At 39.7% G+C, this 18,133-nt stretch overlaps 2 protein-coding genes across 2 annotated transcripts; both read right to left on the reverse strand.

The window, feature by feature from the left end:
- Positions 1 to 51: 51 nt before the first annotated feature.
- Positions 52 to 4,682, reverse strand: LOC146472163 (uncharacterized). Its single transcript, XM_085119893.1, has 4 exons — positions 4,414 to 4,682; positions 2,973 to 3,127; positions 2,195 to 2,316; positions 52 to 1,740 (listed from the first exon to the last, which is right to left on the reverse strand). Exons 1-4 carry the CDS (start codon positions 4,672 to 4,674, stop codon positions 128 to 130), a joined length of 2,151 nt encoding a protein of 716 aa, XP_084976019.1. The 5' UTR covers positions 4,675 to 4,682; the 3' UTR covers positions 52 to 127.
- A 3,945-nt stretch (positions 4,683 to 8,627) lies between these two features.
- Positions 8,628 to 17,867, reverse strand: LOC146472164 (uncharacterized). Its single transcript, XM_085119895.1, has 5 exons — positions 17,729 to 17,867; positions 16,740 to 16,866; positions 15,826 to 15,970; positions 15,353 to 15,434; positions 8,628 to 8,841 (listed from the first exon to the last, which is right to left on the reverse strand). Exons 2-5 carry the CDS (start codon positions 16,814 to 16,816, stop codon positions 8,639 to 8,641), a joined length of 507 nt encoding a protein of 168 aa, XP_084976021.1. The 5' UTR covers positions 16,817 to 16,866; positions 17,729 to 17,867; the 3' UTR covers positions 8,628 to 8,638.
- Between the last annotated feature and the right edge of the window lie 266 nt (positions 17,868 to 18,133).

An 18,133-nucleotide genomic window follows, 5' to 3' on the forward strand; every position in this document is an offset into this window, starting at 1 on the left:
CAATGCAGTACCCCAGTTTTTAGTAATATAACCGAGGGAAGGACATAAATACCATTTCAAATTAGCGGGTATACTTTCAACTGCTGTTTGATCCTCATGATCACTGTCACTAACTGCAGCATGTTCATCAGACAAGTACTGACCTCTGTTCACCTTCACTATCAGTTGCACATCGAACTGAACAATCTTCATTTTCAAGCAGCATTTCTTCTAGATCAACTTTTCTGTTGCACTCAGTAGTGTTGATAATTGCTTCTGATTCTTGACTTGAGGCCAAGGATACATATAGCTTGTTGTAATCTGGAGGAGGTGGGCCTGTTTCTATCATCTTACTATTTGCATGCTTTGTGAAGGAATAGGGACAATCCCATGCTTCGTTAGACTCGAGGACAATTGCGAAATCCACGGGAAGAAACTTTTTCACAAGTTCTTGGGCTCTTTTTACACCCTCTCCGTGCATGTTCTGTTGTTGTTTTAGAAACTCTTTGTAACTAGGTGGGTACTGATAATTTGTTGTAGGCGTAGAGCTTGTAGCACTGAAATGAGATGTCTTACGATTGGACGTTGCTGGTATTTTCACTCCTTTGTAAGTGGACAAGTCATTCAAAGCTTCAGTTATAAACTGAAGATCTTTGGAACGATTCAACATATCACCAAACGTGGGTGATGTATCCAGAGATTGGATGTTGGTAGTTTTACCTTGTGACTGGCCAATAATCTTTTCTTTAGAGACTGTACCAGAACGGCGCGTTGAGCACAATGAAGGGCCCAAGTCCTTGAAATGAAGAAACATAGCCAGGCAATGCAGAGAGGCAGCAGAGAAGATCAGTTCAGATGTTGTGTATGCCCCATAAGTGAGAAAATGTCCTCTTTTTTCTTTGTTTTTTGCAGCATGAGCGAGAGCATGCAACCTCATTTTTCTTACTTCTAGATACTTTCTCCACAAACAAAAAATGGTGATACCTGTGGATACAGATCTTTGAATTTCTTCTGGTGAGCCAAAGTCAGCTTTATAAAACGGTTCAGTCAGATGATATGCAGCAATAATGTAAAGGCATGTGGCCTCAGATCCTTTGACATAGCTTTCCAGCAATTCGGCAACGCGTAGAGAAAAAATCCTGTTCGCTGTATCTGGTCGCTGATCGAAAAAGTTGATGAGTACTAAATCTTGAGCAGAAAATGGAACAGTTTCTCCTTGTTTTATACAGATTTCCATTAGTTCATGTAGATGATTTATTGTAGCAACCATAGACCCAGTGCTGTCTTTATACATGGTGACATCATATGTCTCATACTTGAGATTACGTAGTAGTGTTCTTCTCAGGTGATCATAGTCTGAGTGCAATACTTGGAAGTGACCAGAAGTAGGGTGCAACATATTTCTCATCAGGAATATTGAGTCCCAAATAAAAAAAATTCCATTAGCTACAGTTGACTGTGTTGGGCTCATGAGAGTTACCAAGGCAGAAAGAGAGAATCCTGCTGAATCAGTGGAGTGTCCTATCAGCATTAGTGGGTTTTCCCTCTCGGCACAATCCCGTCTCACTTTCTCCCAAATCTTGAGAAGATGCTGACCATTGAAGCCCTTATTTGGAGTAGGCCAGATCATGTAAATAAGTGGGTGGTGGGATGCACATTCAAGAGAGCTGAAATTGTGGATGGAGACCTTAGATGCCAACGAATTTTGATCAACCAGTTCCATTACCAGTCTCCTCAATGCAGCAAAATCATCTTTGTCTCCTTAAAAAAAAAAAAAACAACAACGAAAGCACATAATTATATTGCTTGGACAGGTTTCTGTTACCCGATGTTTAAAGTGCTTGCCATTAGGATTCCATGCGATTCTTTTCACAGTGGCCTATCCAGGGAAATTCAGTGTAAAATGATGATACCCTCACCAAAAAGTCCTTTAACCAATTAAAATGGTGACTTTGGAAAAAGGAGTAAAAGCTTGACAAAGTTGAAATTTTTGATTTCTGTAATCATCCTCCCTAGGTTGATCAAAAAGTGCTTAAAAACTAATATTGCTACTACATATTGCATGGTGTGTCAATGAGGTCGACAAAGCTTAAGCTTATCCATGGCATGGATATTTATTCGCTTGGTAGCATTATGCACCTTATAGACAACCCAGGACAACTCTCTGGCATTAAGAGGGTTTGAGGATGTTTCTAAAAGTTACATTTCAACATACCTTCTGATGAATTTCTTCTTGGTATATGGAGGGCCTCATCCTTCCACTTTTCTATGTTGGGGTTAAAGCTCTTCCCTACAAGGACAACCTCTCCTGTATCAGTTCTCATGGCCTGTAGATACCTGGAAAAAGTTAGGGTTTGTGTTAGAGTAAGACAATTAATTGACAATGATGTTGGGCTACTTTTAGATACCTGCATAATGACTATTCAGAGCCTCGTATGCTTTCAGTTACTTTGAATCCCTTTATGTAAACAAGACGCAACAAGGTATACGTCATCATACACTTTGTCCAAAGCAAAAGTCTTTCCTTTTTCTTAAAATCAGGAAGCGGGGAAATTGACAAAATATTGATAAATGCACCTAATGACCATTATTATGCTTTAACATTTGTAAACAAGCAGCTTTAGCGCAAAGCTTGAGTTTTCTTGAGTGATTTCTCAACTGGAACTCAATTGTTATGAAGAAATGAATCCTTTGGTTAAGCAAAACATGTTAATTTTTTTTATGAAAACAAGTCAGCTAGCTTTTTCAGAGATACAAAGTCAGCATGTGGAAAATGAAACATTGCACATGTGCAGAAAAAATAAAGAATAATAGATTAAAAATAAAGAATAAAAATGACAATAATAATAATTTAATTATAGTCAGAGATTAAACTATACTTCATTCAGACAAAGTAAGAAAAATCAAGATAATGGACTATATTTTGAATCTCCTCTGAGATGGTTAAAAATGTGATAATCAAGTTATCAGCCGCTTTCACAATCTCAACATACCTCAATGCTCTAGCTTCATCGCTGGCATCAACAACTGGCCTTCCATTATACAGTTCAACTGCATGTTGAATGATATCTGGATTGTACCCAGGCTGCAAATTCTTATGTGGTTTGAAACTATCACAAGTAGTGCTACATGGGAGACCAAACAAATCCTGCAAACGATAACAGTCAATAAGAAAAGGGAATAATTATTGTGAATTGTTCATGTAAGAGTAAAGCTGTGAAGCTGGTTTCTTCAGGCCCTGTTATTGACGATGACAGCCCAATAATTTTATTGTACATAATACAGTAAATCATGTCAGACAAAGATGTCATTACATTTGTTATTAGAACTGATTCAACATTTAACATCAAAACCCAAAAGCCAAATTTCATTGTGCCACAGCCCTTCAAATAATAATATTTATTTTTAAAGTGCTACTATAACGAAATTCACGTCTTTCTAATCTGAGCCATTTTAAAACATAAACAAGTAGTCTGTACGTGAAGAAGAATGCTGTTTACTATTTTCAAACATGTGTTTTTGTTCCAGAGATATTCGAGTTTTTAACATATGGAAATTAGCCAAGTGATGACGTCATAAACTCAACCGAATTTTGGTCAAATATTATGAAACAAGATATCTAAGGCAATTTGTATCAGAAATGCTTTATTCTTTCCAGTGACATTGTTCTAAGTGCACTCCATAATATGAGCTTATCAGTTTTGTTACCATGGCAACATACTGAGTTCCAGTCCTTCCTGATACTTAAGGCTTTGCTGGCCTTCTTTGGCGTTCTATTTTGATACTTGCCAATGGTGCCTCATCTGCATGATCCAGCAAGCGTATAAACATGTTAGGTTGAGTTCGTGGCCTTGTTAAATGTTTTTCAAGCTGAAAATCACTAAAATATTGAAATCAGGTTGGAGGGGACTGGAAAAGAGTGAGTTGCCATGGCAACCGAACATTTTATAGCCGTAGGTGTATTGCCTTTAGAACTATTAGCCTGCCAGGTTTCAATGATCTCTGCTATAAACTGACTGAGATAGCTCTATTTATATACTTGATGTTATATTGAGTTGAAATATGACGTCATCAGGCCTCTCATTTATATATTTTACACTTTTTTCAAACGTGAATATCTCCGGAACCAATGCAGATATTTAGAAACGGTAAACGGTGTTTTTAATCTTTCCTAGAATTCTATGTCATAAAAAATTCACGAGGTAAAAATTTTTGATCATAGTAGCACTTTAATATTAGTCTTGACAACACAGCATATGAAGACTGAAGACTAATCAGACTAATAGGCTGGGAATCACTGCTAGGGAACTTAAGTCAGAACTTACTTAAATAGGGGAAGTGACTGAAGAGTAAGCTACTGCTACAAGTATACAGCAAGCTACTGCTACTCATGTACATGTTATAATGTATGTGATCACAACACATGCAACATACCTTCAATAGATCATAATTTGTTTCTCCAAGTCGGATTTTGTGAGGTTTTCCAATAGTTTTCATCAATGGGAGGTACTGATGGTTGACACTTCCTCTCAGTTTGCCAACAAGGTTTCTTATGACTGCTAATTGCACAGGATTAGATTGGTCTATGTCCTGTTTAAATAGATAGAGGAGATCTACTATCAACTTTTCTTGGTACTTTTCATTGCAACTTTCTTGCAACATTTCCTCCCATGAATTGGATTGTTTCACAGACATACTGGCAACAGTTTTCCCCAGGTTTTTGTTTGCTCTCTGAAGCTCCCCAACTTTCTCTTGTATTTCTGTCTTGCGTGCGAAGTCACGACAAAAACCTTTTTCCCAATTCTGTTCTCACTGCTTTGGTCATACACTGCTTTGTCACCCTTGTTACTCAAGTCTACAAGGTACTGTTGTTGTCTAAAGCAGTTTTGGCATGTCAAAGGGTGATGAGGAAGCCCACTTGGTTTTCCTGTGCATGGTGGGTCTAAGCTCTTAATAGACCCTTAACAAATATTTGTTGTCCCTTGTAAGTGACTTTCTTGTTTAGAAGTACATAGACAGCTCTGGCCGGCCGTGACTTTCCAAGTTCTTCTGCTTCATAAGGGTGTTTGTCCTTCCAGCCTTTAAAGGTCAAACAATCTTTGTGTCCCTCTTCCCTTGCAAGGCATTGAAATTTTCCTTTTGATCTCTCCCGTTCAAATAGTGTTTTTGTGGAAATGGCACAGTCATCTTTAAATGACTCAACAATGTCTTGGTTTTCAAAAAAGTGAAGACACTCAGAGCTTTTACTATCAGGCCTAACAATGTTGAGGGCTTCTGTAATTGTCCTTTGACAAGGTTGAGCGACCTTTGTACTCATTTCACTGGATGTCTTCTGTTTAGTATCACCTCCTTCCTGCTCTTTTGATCCTGACAGATAGCTAGCAGCAGTTTGGTGTGTTCTAGATTGTTGATGTAATATGGCCTGGGAGATTCCATCAAATATCTTCTTCTGTCCTGATCTTCCTAACTTACTAAATAATCCTCTCCGGACACAACTTTCCTCATAGAGTGTGCATATTTCACAAAGGATAGAGACTCTAACCTTATTCCTCATGCTGAAGATACAAACACTGGTAAACTGAGGAAACCGATCACCCTCGTAAGTTATATTCTTAAATTCCTTTGCCACATCTTTTGCAATTTCAATTGGAGGAAATGCATAACACAGGAATGCCCCAAACACATTGTTCACACTGTTCCCACACCTGGAAGACTCTTGATAAATTCTGCTTCGCTTGCTGTTGTTGATTCGTGGTAAAGGATACACAATGTTTTCTTCCAACAAGTCCTCAAAACTTGAGCAATTCAAGTGTTTGGGTTTTAAATCTTTAACTTGAGCATTACTCCAGTTGCGTGAAATGATAGATTTTCTTCCAAACCCTTCTTCTCTGGATAATTTTTCAGGCAAAACATTTTCTCTGACCTTTCCTGAACCACCTCCATCATCCAAAATGCTGTCACTAAAAGTTTCATCCTCTCCGACCTCGAAAGGAAAAAAAGCTTCCTTCTCATCTTCATTAACATGAAAAATTACTTCACTCTCTCCTAGGCTAGGGGATGTTTCTATTGAACCTGCTTTATCACTGTGGCCTTCATTCTTTCTTGTGCTAGGTGATGTTTCTCTTGAACCTGCTCTATCACTGTGGCCTTCTTTCTTTCTTGTGCTAGGTGATGTTTCTCTTGAACCTGCTTTATCACTGTGGCCTTCATTCTTCCTTGTGCTGAGTGATGTTTCCTCTTGATCCGGCAACATCACTATGGCGTTCGTTATCTTTTATACTAGCGTATGTTTTTTTCAGACTTGCTTCATGGCTTTGGCCTTCTGTCTGTCTTATGTTTGGGGAGGTTTCTGTCGCACCTACTTTATGGCTACGGCCTTCTTCTTCCTGTCTTGTGTTCGGTGACATTTCACTTGAACCTGCATCATCACTGTAGCCTTCATGCTTTCTCGTGCCAGGAGATGTAGTTTCTCTGATACTTGGGTCATGGCTTTGGCCTTCTGTCTGTCTTAAGTTTGGGGACGTTTCTCTCCCACCTGCGTCATGGCTATGGCCTTCTACTTCCCGTCTTGTGTTCGGTGACATTTCTCTTGAACCTGCATCATCACTGTAGCCTTCATGCTTTCTCGTGTTAGGAGATTTAGTTTCTCTCATACTTGGGTCATGGCTTTGGCCTTCTGTCTGTCTTAAGTTTGAGGACGTTTCTCTCCCACCTGCGTCATGGCTATGGCCTTCTACTTCCCGTCTTGTGTTCGGTGACATTTCTCTTGAACCTGCATCATCACTGTAGCCTTCATTTTTTGTCGTGTTAGGAGATGTAGTTTCTCTCATACTTGGGTCATGGCTTTGGCCTTCTGTCTGTCTTATGTTTGGGGACGTTTCTCTCGCACCTGCTCCACGGCTATGGCCTTCTACTTCCTGTCTTGTGTTCGGTGACATTTCCCTTGAACCTGCATCATCACTGTAGCCTTCATTTTTTGTCGTGTTAGGAGATGTAGTTTCTCTCATACTTGGGTCATGGCTTTGGCCTTCTGTCTGTCTTATGTTTGGGGACGTTTCTCTCGCACTTGCTTCGCGGCTATGGCCTTCTACTTCCTGTCTTGTGTTCGGTGACATTTCTCTTGAACCTGCATCATCACTGTAGCCTTCATGCTTTCTCGTGCCAGGAGATGTAGTTTCTCTCATACTTGGGTCATGGCTTTGGCCTCTTGCTGTCTTATGTTTGGGGACGTTTCTCTCCCACCTGCATCATGGCTATGGCCTACTTCCTGTCTTGTGTTCGGTGACATTTCTCTTGAACCTGCATCATCACTGTAGCCTTCATGCTTTCTCGTGTTAGGAGATGTAGTTTCTCTCATACTTGGGTCATGGCTTTGGCCTTCTGTCTCTCTTATGTTTAGGGACTTTTCTCTCGCACCTGCTTTATGGCTATGGCCTTCTACTTCCTCTTTTGTGTTTGGTGACATTTCTCTTGAACCTGCATTATCACTGTAGCCTTCATTATTTCTAGTGCTAGGAGATGTAGTTTCTCTCGTACTTGGGCCTTCTGTCTGTCTTATGTTTGGGGACGTTTCTCTTACATCTGCTTCATGGCTATGGCCTCCTTCTTCCTGTCTTGTGTTCAGTGACATTTCTCTTGAACCTGCATCATCACTGTAGCCTTCATTCTTTTTTGTGCTAGGAGATGTAGTTTCTCTCATACTTGAGTCATGGCTATGGCCTTCTGTCTGTCTTAAGTTTGGGGACGTTTCTCTCACACCTGCCTCATGACTTTGGCCTTGTACTTTATGTCTTGTGTCTGGTGACATTTCTCTTGAACCTGCATCATCACTGCGGCCTTCATTGTCGCTTGTGCTAGGTGATTTTTCGCTCATTCTTGGGTCACGACTATGGCCTTCTGTCTGTGTTATGTTTGGCAATGTTTCTCTTGCAAATGCTTCCTGGCTACAGCCTTCTTTCTGTGTTATGCTTGGTGTCATTCCTCTTGAATCTGCTTCATGGCTATGGCCATCATTCTGTCTTGTGATTGGTGATGTCTCCCACAATTTTGGTCCATCGTTGTGACCTTCATTCTCGTTTAAGGTCCTACAAGTATCCATGTTCAAAGGGCACTCATTTCTCTCACTTCCTTTATGAGTAGTTAACCCTTTCCCGTCCGAGGGAAATGGCGAATTTTTCTAAATCGCTAACTATGAACTGGGAGACCACATGTGATATACCATTTAAAAGGTATTTTCTGGGGTGTGCTATAAATCACACCAACAGAGATGGAGGAGGTCACATATTAGAGTAAAAAAAAGTCCAAAACGAAAGAAGAAAAACATTGAAAATTTTCTTATTCGTTGTACATACTGGGTATCCCCCTAAACTATAGCTTAATGTACAGCTCTCAGTGCATTGCTTGTTGTAAGATATCAACTGGACCCTTAACGTACAAAGAAAAAAAAAATCCAAAAGTTTGAGGGGTGGTAAATCAAGTCTCATATAGGAGGGGGACATGATTTCATGCCTTCAATTTATAGATCTTTCAAAGATCTTTTGGTTGTGCAAATTTCACACAAATTGACCAAATACTGAGCTCATAATTGCATCTTGTGCCATATGGCACTCTTGGTCGGGAAAGGGTTAAGTTTCGGATGGTTTTTTTCCCTTTTTTAACTTCACACCTTGAAAGTCTCTATGCACATTAAGAACATGTCTGCCAAGAATTTCAAAAACAAAGCGACGCAGTGCTTTTTGTTTGCAACTCTGTTAAAATAACGGCAGGCATTGAGAAAAACAGATTCTTTTGTGACGCTCTTGGAAGGTGACCGCTTGTAGGTTGTTTTAAACCAGTTCTCTACATCTTGACTAGAAGGAAGGCCTGTTGAAGAGCAAATTAACATACAGTCAAATTCAATATCCGATAGTGTTGGAAACTGCAACCATGGCAAAAGCCCATTAAAAGAGTGCTTCATAAATCAGTGCTTTACTTAGAAAGGGCTATTGAAATCCAAAAAGAAAATTGGGGGTAACCACGCATTTTTCATTGATAATTAAGCAACAATTTTTCCAAATAGTGCAAAAATATAAAGCAATGTATGGCAGTTTTTCCTAAATAGAAGCTTATATTAATTTTCTCTGAAAAATGCATGGTTACCCCCAATTTTGTTTTTGGATACCAAGAGCACTTGCTAAGTTCTGCTTTGTCTGCATAGTTTTAAACCGCGCAAAAATATCTCCGTATTGGTGAGCACTACCCATAGGAAACCCGAGTATCTCGAGATGCGCAGAACGTATGCGCAGTAACAATAGTAGGCACCGTCCTTAACTAATCATTATCTGAAGGCATTTACTTCTTCTTTTTTATAAATTATCTCTGTACATAGACATCAAAAATTTACTGACACTTAATTAACATACCATTCGTACAAAAGGCTGGCACAATGCTCACACTAACATTACCTACCCCATACTACAGTAGAACCCCGATAACTCGAACTCTGAAGGGAAACGAAAAACTGTTTGTTTCGAGTTATTGGGGTCCATTAAAATATTCAATTTTATAGGTTCATAATTAATAGTTTATTGATTTTCAGCACTTTGGTATACAATAGAGCCAAATTGAAGGGTCACAGTCACCTGGTGCACATGCGCATTAGATACCATTTCTTAGCTGATTTGCATATCACACTTCATCACAAGTTTAGCGCTGAGAAGCGCATCCTTTGAAAAATGTAAACAAACCTTGTCGAGTCAAAGTATTTGCCAGTCAAAATTATTATAGTGATTATAGACCTAATGTCATTTTAGAGCACTCATTTTCTTGATACCATAATTTACTGATGGACTTGTCCCGGGAAAGTCAAAAGTCAACGAATACCTCTGAAGTCGAAGAATCATTTAATCGTTTATTTCGGTATCCGGTCGTGTGAAAAATTATCTTAGCTGTTTCTACGTTTCACAGTGTTTGCATGAGAAGCAAATTGATTTCAAATATTAGAGAATATGTCAATTTTAAAACGTAGCGAATCGACTGAGCTGCAGTGTAGCGAAACGACTTTGTAGCAAAACTACCGGTAAGCTTTCTTTCTGCTTTCAATCATATATTTTGCTTTTATAATTTCGTTTCTACAACTTCTCCGTTATCTGAATTTAGGAACCAAACCCATGTCGTTGCAAGAACGCTTGCTCGACCCGTAGAAAACAAGGTTCTACTGGAGGTTTTCCTTGTCGAGGAGATAATCGACTGTGTACCGAAGCTTGTCTTCGTCTGAGCTCCAAACCAAGCAGCCATGACGCGTAGTTCGAATAGTCTACGAAGATTCCCACCGCACGAACCTTTCGCCAGGTTGAGAAAATGTAATTTTCCAAATATATATAATGGTAATTTGTTCTCCAATGTTTTTGATTGATTTCTCTCGTTATTTTAGTCAACGCAGGCGATTTCTTCCGCCCGGCGCCTTCATGTTTCCCACCTCTTCTATTCATGTTCCGTTGGAGACGCGATCCATACTGTTTTTAACCAAATATGATAAAATAATATCATAGGATGAGCAAAAGCATACTCAGAAACAGGTTTCCAGTAAAATATTGAAAATCCAATAAAACACTAGGGAGATTGAAGCGGATTTCTAGATGCCGACGCGCACTTTTGATTTCGGGTTGAGGTGGACGCTTTTCAAAATTGACAAAAACTAGCGTCCAGGTCAGCGCGGTCACAAAGGTGACTGTGTCCCTTTAAACTTATTTCACGAGAAACTAACACATTTTGTAGCAACTGTAACGATTATGCATTCTTTTACGACGATGCAATACTGTGAATGTAGCTTAGTTTATTCAATACACTAACTTTGTGTTCCCTTTTGCGTCGTCCAGTCTTTGTTATAAGTGCCAAGAATTCGATCACTAGAGACTGACTTGATAAGAAAAACTAAATGGGATATCTCAAAGGGCATCCATGGCGAGTTATAAGAACCAGAAATTCGAGTTATGGGGGTAAATTTTTATCAAGGGAAACGAAATTTAGTTCGAGTTAGCGGGGTTGTCGAGTTAACCAAGTATAAGTGACTGAAAAGTTGGCTCAAATTAAAGGGATTGAGACTCAGTTTGAGTTGGCGAGGGAGTTCAAGTTATCCGAGTTCAAGTTACCGGGGTTCTACTGTACTTCTGTGTTGATTTGTTGCAAATGTGTTAATAATGGGCCGCCACAGTTTTTGCTGCTCCCTAATTTTAGTTCTGTTTTTCCTGTTTTGTCGCTTCCCTGGTATTCTAAACTACCTCGAGCCATATCTAAACATTAGTGGCACAGCCTGGATCGCTGCATTTCCTGGAAAATACAGTATTCCGGTAGGAAACCAAGATCTCTCTGTCTGGTTGCCGTCGACTTTGGATCATCGATTAGTTATTGCTTATTCTACCAACAATGCGACAGATTCCAACAATCATAAACTATTGTTCTACGGCCAAGATTGGAATGACACCTTTTGTAACTTCGGCTGTCCAGACTGTATTCACTATCCGCGGAGCTTTGCGCCGGTACGCTTGATATTCAAATGGTACAAAGTCAAGAGAACCAAGCGCCCATGTGCGTATTACTCTAACACCTGTGCCACATTCCATTGCACATTGAAAGGAGACCTTGTGTTCAAATTGAACCCCGGTCCTGTGAACAATAGTGATCATTCTATTCCATCCTATTATTCTTTAAGGCGACGCGCTCCATCGAATACACGTGTTGATCGATCAAGAATCCCATCGAATTTCACCGTTGTCCACCGACTACCCTTCAACAACGTTTCTCGTAGGATATCTGTGGTCGCCCCGCGTCGCATCAATGATTTCTCAACTTCTTCATCTCGCACTAGGAATCTGAACAACTTAAGATCCATAAAACAGCACTGTGGGCCATTGTCTCAAGATGCGAATTATCTACGTTTCTGTACAATTAACACGCAGTCATTAAACAACAAAGCCGCCGAATTTACTGACTTTATTTGTGATTACAAGCCAGATGTTGTTGCAATTACAGAAACGTGTTTCCACGTGAATGAATCTGCTGCAAGAGTTATGTGCACTCCTACAGGCTACAATCTCCTAGATCACCCACGGGCTGGCAGACGCGGCGGTGGTACTGGGATAATGTTCAGAGAGAATTTAAGCGTGTGCCAATGCACTGCTGGCGAATTCCAATCTTTTGAATATTCAGAGTGGAAGATAACATCTGGAACTCAGCGTATCCATTTGATAATTATTTACAGACCACCGTATTCTGAAGCTTATCCAACCACTACAAGTGTGTTTCTAGCCGAGTTTTCCCAATATCTGGAATCTGCCGTCCTCTGCACTGACCGGCTCCTGATCTCCGGAGACTTCAACATCCATGTCGACGTGACTGACGATTTAGATGCATCCAGATTTCGCGGACTCCTTGACAGTATTGGCCTTGACCAACACGTTAAGGTCTCTACACATATCAGCGGCCACACCTTGGATCTTATCGTTACTAAAAACTCGGACCAGCTACTTATTTCTGCTCCGTGGACCGACCACTTATTCTCTGACCACATGCCTGTCCACTGTAATATTCAAGTCGAGAAGCCTTCTTTTAAAAGGCGCAGATCTCCTACAGGAAACTGAAGTAAATTAACATGGAGGCTTTGCGGAATGACTTGTCAAAGTCAGACTCATGTAATAACACTCTCTCACTTGAGCTTAATGACCTTGTCTCCTGTTATAATGAGACTCTAACCTCCACATTAGACCGACATGCACCTCTTATTACTAAATCAGTGACAAAAAGACCAGTTGTTCCCTGGTTCAGACAGAAGATAAAGTCGGCAAAACAAGAACGCCGTCATGCTGGACGGAAGTGGAGCAGAACAAAACTAGACTGCGACTTTCGGATTTACAAAGCAAAGAAAAATCGGGCAACCTATGAGATGAAGATGGCTCGGAAAGAGTATTATACCAGCTTAATACAGGAGAACAGCCATGATCCTCGCAAGCTGTTTAAGTCCGCAAAAAATGAAAAAGAGTTACATTTCCAAGGTTACCCAGATAACGCGACACTTGCTGACGACATAGGAAACTTCTTTGTTCAAAAAGTAAAGGTTATTCATACCAGACTGGATGCTGCCGCGCCCAGTATTGATACAACCGACGAGGAACATCCTGGTAGTTCAGATGCTCCCAGTCTTGACAGGTTCCGCGTTCTTACCGAAGAAGAAGTCAGCACCTTGATAACTAAGTCTAGCAAAAAGTCATGTTCCCAAGATCCAATGCCTAGTCACCTTGTTGTTGAGTGCCTGGATGTCCTGCTGCCTGTACTTACAAGGATGATAAATCTTTCCCTACAATCTGGCTGCTTCCCTGACAGTTGGAAACACGCCGTTGTCCATCCCAGACTAAAGAAATCAAAAGCAGAGGTTATCTTTCCAAATCTCCGCCCTATAAGCAATCTCACTTTTGTCTCTAAACTTACTGAGCGTGCCGTCTTCAACCAGACTCATGACCACCTGACGTTGCATGGTCTCTACCCTATAGCACAGTCATCTTACCGTGAGTACCACAGCACGGAGACAGCACTACTTCGTATCAAGAATGACATATTGATGAACATGAACAGTCAACAGCTCACTCTCTTGGTTCTAGTTGACTTAAGCGCTGCTTTTGATACTGTTGACCACTCCATACTGTTAAATCGCCCCCACTCTGATTTTGGTATCTCAGGCCACGCGTTCTCCTGGTTCCAGTCCTACCTTTATCAGCGCTCCCACTCAGTATCTATTCATGGCCATACATCTAAGAGCTTTGAAGTGAAATATGGCATGCCTCAGGGGTCTTGCTTAGGTCCACTCCTGTATATTTTGTATGTAAGTAAGCTGTTCACCATCATGGAACGTCATCTCCCACAAGTTCACGCCTATGCCGATGACACACAGCTTTACATTGCGTTCAAGCCTGACCCTGAACATGCTGCTAACGCTGTCGCAGCTATGCAGGCATGTATTGTCGATATTAGACAATGGATGCTGACAGACCGCTTGATGATAAATGATGATAAGACGGAATTTCTGGTGATTGGGACAAGGCAGCAGCTGTCAAAAGTGAACATTGACTCACTTTGCGTCGGCAATGCGACTGTCCTGCCATCATCCGAAGCCAAAAACCTAGGTTGCTGGCTCGATAATCAGCTTAAGATGGTCAGTCATATTAACAAGACGTGTAAAGCCGCCTTCTTTCATTTGTTTAATATTAGAAGAATAAGGACATTTCTCAGTTCTGAGAACACTCAAGTTTTAGTTAATGCATTTGTTACTAGCCGCCTCGACTACTGTAATAGCGTTTTATATGGCCTACCTACTACTGAACTGCAAAAACTCCAACGCGTCCAAAACGCTGCTGCCAGGCTTATCTGTAACGTAAGTCGTTTCGATCACATTTCTCCAACACTGAAAATGTTGCACTGGTTGCCAGTCAAGTATCGTATTGACTTCAAGATATTGTTAATTACTTATAATGCTATCCATGGACTCGCTCCAGCGTATCTTAGCGAACTTATCACCCTAAAGACAGTATCTAGATATAGTCTTAGGTCGTCCGGCGAAGTCCTCCTTCAACCGCCCAGAATTAAGACTCTGCGTACGCTAGGTGATCGTAGCTTTACCGCAGGCGCACCAGCGCTCTGGAACAATTTACCGAACGCAGTTCGCTGCGCACAAAGTGTTCAATCTTCTAAGGACAGGTTGAAAACTCATTTATTTCGACAAGCCTTTGACCTTTATTGAGAATTGTATTTTAGCCATTGATCTTGCCATTGTAATTTTAAATTACATTTATTTAGGATATCTTTATTGTAAAGCGCGCGAGAGCATCTTTTTATGATTCGCGCGCTATATAAATAATAAATTATTATTATTATTATTATTATTATTATTATTATTATTATTATTATTATTATTATTATCTTTTCCAGATACAAAAAGGGGGAACGATACTACAATAGATACAATCTTCAAATTTCACGTACTGACAATATTGATCCCAAGGCCATTTATGACTGTGAATGTCATGTTTAAATTTCTCATATATTTTTGTTTATCTGCTTACTACTCCGATGTCTAATTTTTACTTGGTGGGAAGCTCTTTCGACTTCAACTCCAAGTAAACGAAAGCGAGCCTTTTTCTCTTAATACTGTATTGGTGTACGTAATTTCCCAAGCAATTATTAAATGGATTTCAGATTCTAAAACGGTTCCCGTCTATGGCTCGAAAAAAAACAAAAAAAAAAACAATGTCCTTCAAATCATTTGCAAGGAACTGCCTAAGGAAAATTTTCTTAGATATCTGTAGTTTGCTAGTGCTGTATTAGTTGGTACACATATGCATATTACCTCCTCCAAGGACAGGACCCTTTACCAGTGCTAGGGTCATGATGTCACACTTGAAGTCTGCTAGGTTATGTGCAGATGTTATCTGTAAAGATATTGGAGTCATGTGAATTCAAGGGCCATTTTTTCTTAATTATCGGCATGTCAGAATAATGGGTTTTGATCTTATAGATTGAATAGCTTTGATTTTATCCTGCCTTCCTTACTTGTACAGTACACTGGATACAAAGAAGTTCAGAGGCATAGCTAATTCTCCTACTTACGGCATCTTATAAGGAAATGCTGTACAATATGAAAGCAAAGCTAAGTTAGCTTAACAAGAACAATGGATATGAAACGATAATCTTCTTTCTCTAAGGAATTACCCACCTTTTGTAGGCAGCATAGTCTGTGGGTAGTGATGGTTAGGAATCAAGGAAGGCAGGAAGGTAAAAGATGGCCATTTACTGTTGCTATGTTTACGCTCAGTAACTTACCCTTATATCGCGATAGAACAGTCTCTGGTTTTTGGGCGCAATCTCTGTTAGGGTGTGCAGTTTTGATTGAAGTTCCTGAACACTTGTATTGCGTGATAGACACATTTCTATCTTATGCTGAGCGTGAAACACTATAATTGTGATCCTTTAAACAGACAAGAATAAAATAAGCAAACCCTAGATCTGGAACCCATGTACCAGTACAGTGTGCCCAGTTAATTAATAGTACTAAAGAATATTCCGTAATTTGCTGGGTAATAGAAATTTGTTTTTCAGCTAGGGTGTTGCTCATTGATTTAGTCCACCCCCCCCCCCCCCCAAAAAAAAGGCACATTTTACATTTACTAAGTCATGTAATAATCTCATATGTAAAGGGGCAGTGTCACTTCACGTCTCATGACACTTTCAATAGCCACAAAAAATATTATTTTGTACAGTATTCCTTTAAATGATGTTTCAGTTTTTCATCATTTTGTCAGAAACCATGCAGGTGGCTGGGATGGAAGTACAGTGTACTAGATCGGAACTTAAATAAAAAGTTGGCCAGGACTGTCTTCAAGTTCCTGCTCCCATGTATTTTGAGAAAAATGCTAAAAAATATTACTTTTCTCCTATTTTCCTCATAAAAGTGATTTTATATCTAGTTCAAGGGCATATACTAAGTGAAACAAAGGTAAGCAGTCAACCAAAACAATGCACAACAAATCTTCGAATTCCAGCATTATCTATGGTCCAGTCTGGTCAAGCTATCTCAGCCCCCCCCCCCCCCCCCCGCCCCTTGAGATTCATACAGTTATTTGCATTAAATTTCCGGAAATGAGAAGGTGGTTTAAATGTTACCGGGTTGTTGCAGCTTAATGAACCCAGAAAATAATGGGAATGAAGTCTAATTAATTGACTTAATGTACACTTACCTATCAACAGGATGAGAATTAACTTCAGAAAAGGAACCCCATGAAGGAGAATTCAGTCCAGTCTTGCTTCCATACATAGATGTAACAGATGAAAGGAATCCCTTGTGTTTCCTTTTGCTTGCATGGGCTTTGACCCATGAACAGAAAAGAAATATTTTAAATTGTCTTATATAGTACCTCATACACAACACTTTCATTCAGGGACCATCTGGTAATTATGAGACAGCTAGTGCAAAAGAAAACAGTGTGTTTATAAAAACTTACACTGTATAACTAAGGTATCAAATTTAATTACCATTAAGGTGGCCTGCCTTGAGGTTTTTGTTAGCTATTGAAACTTTTTAAGGCTGCCATTATCAGGGATAACTTACAGCTTTCACCTATACTTTCTAAGAATAAGGTGTTTCCTTAGTTGCTGTGCTGAAAATTTGAAATATCTAAAGCAATTTTTATTAGCGTACATCTGGTACATGACTCATAATTCAATATTTACAATTTTATTATACTAAATTAAAAACTACTTAAGTAAGTTAAATGTAGTCTAACATAATCCTGATCAATGTTTTCACTGTACCACACTACAGTTCACAAAAAGGTCACAAAAAACCAAGCTAAAATTGAAGAAGTTTTAGCTGCATCTGTCATTTTCTGAATCAACTACTTTGAGCATTTATAGTTAACAGTGATGTACAGATAGAGCAACATGCCAGTTTACAGCTGTTTCGGCAAAGGTTGTCCAAAGAAAGGCGTGAAAGCGTACGCAACAATGCCGAAAGGTAGTCTGGGAAATACCCAATAAATTTCTATAAAAGCCCAGAATCCATAATGTGTCGACCGTACAGCCATGACTTGAGATGGCAACATGGATTCTGAGCTTTATTGAAATTTATTGGGTATTTCCCAGACTACCTTTCGGCATTGTCGCGAACGCTTTTACGCTTTTTTGGACAACCTTTGTCGAAACAGCTGTATAACTTAATATTATTTACCTTTCCTTTTTTACATTTCGAGGGTACATATCTTGCTGGGGTCTTGATTCTTTTCCTCAACTTTTTCAAAGGTTTGAGTAGACATTCATACATCGGCTCTGGTTTGCGAAAGCATTTTCTGTATGACACCAAATCATATGAATATTCCTATAAACAGACAGAGAAGTTGCATGGGACCATTGAAATATTGAGACACAATGAAGAATGGTAACTATTACAGGTAGTCATGGTGTAAAAAGCCGGGAAGGCCATTTTTGTGGAAGCAATGCTATTTGGCTAATTTGATTTAACAAGTTTCATTTTGGCTAATTATCACCTCTGAAATGCTCATTAACAATATCAGTGTTTCCAATTGTGTTAACTACAGAGTATTTAAAAATGTTTTCTTTCATAACTCTCCATCAA

This window comes from Pavona decussata, unplaced genomic scaffold (assembly GCF_977016875.1).
Source record: "Pavona decussata unplaced genomic scaffold, jaPavDecu1.1 SCAFFOLD_101, whole genome shotgun sequence".
Lineage (NCBI taxonomy): Eukaryota > Metazoa > Cnidaria > Anthozoa > Scleractinia > Agariciidae > Pavona > Pavona decussata.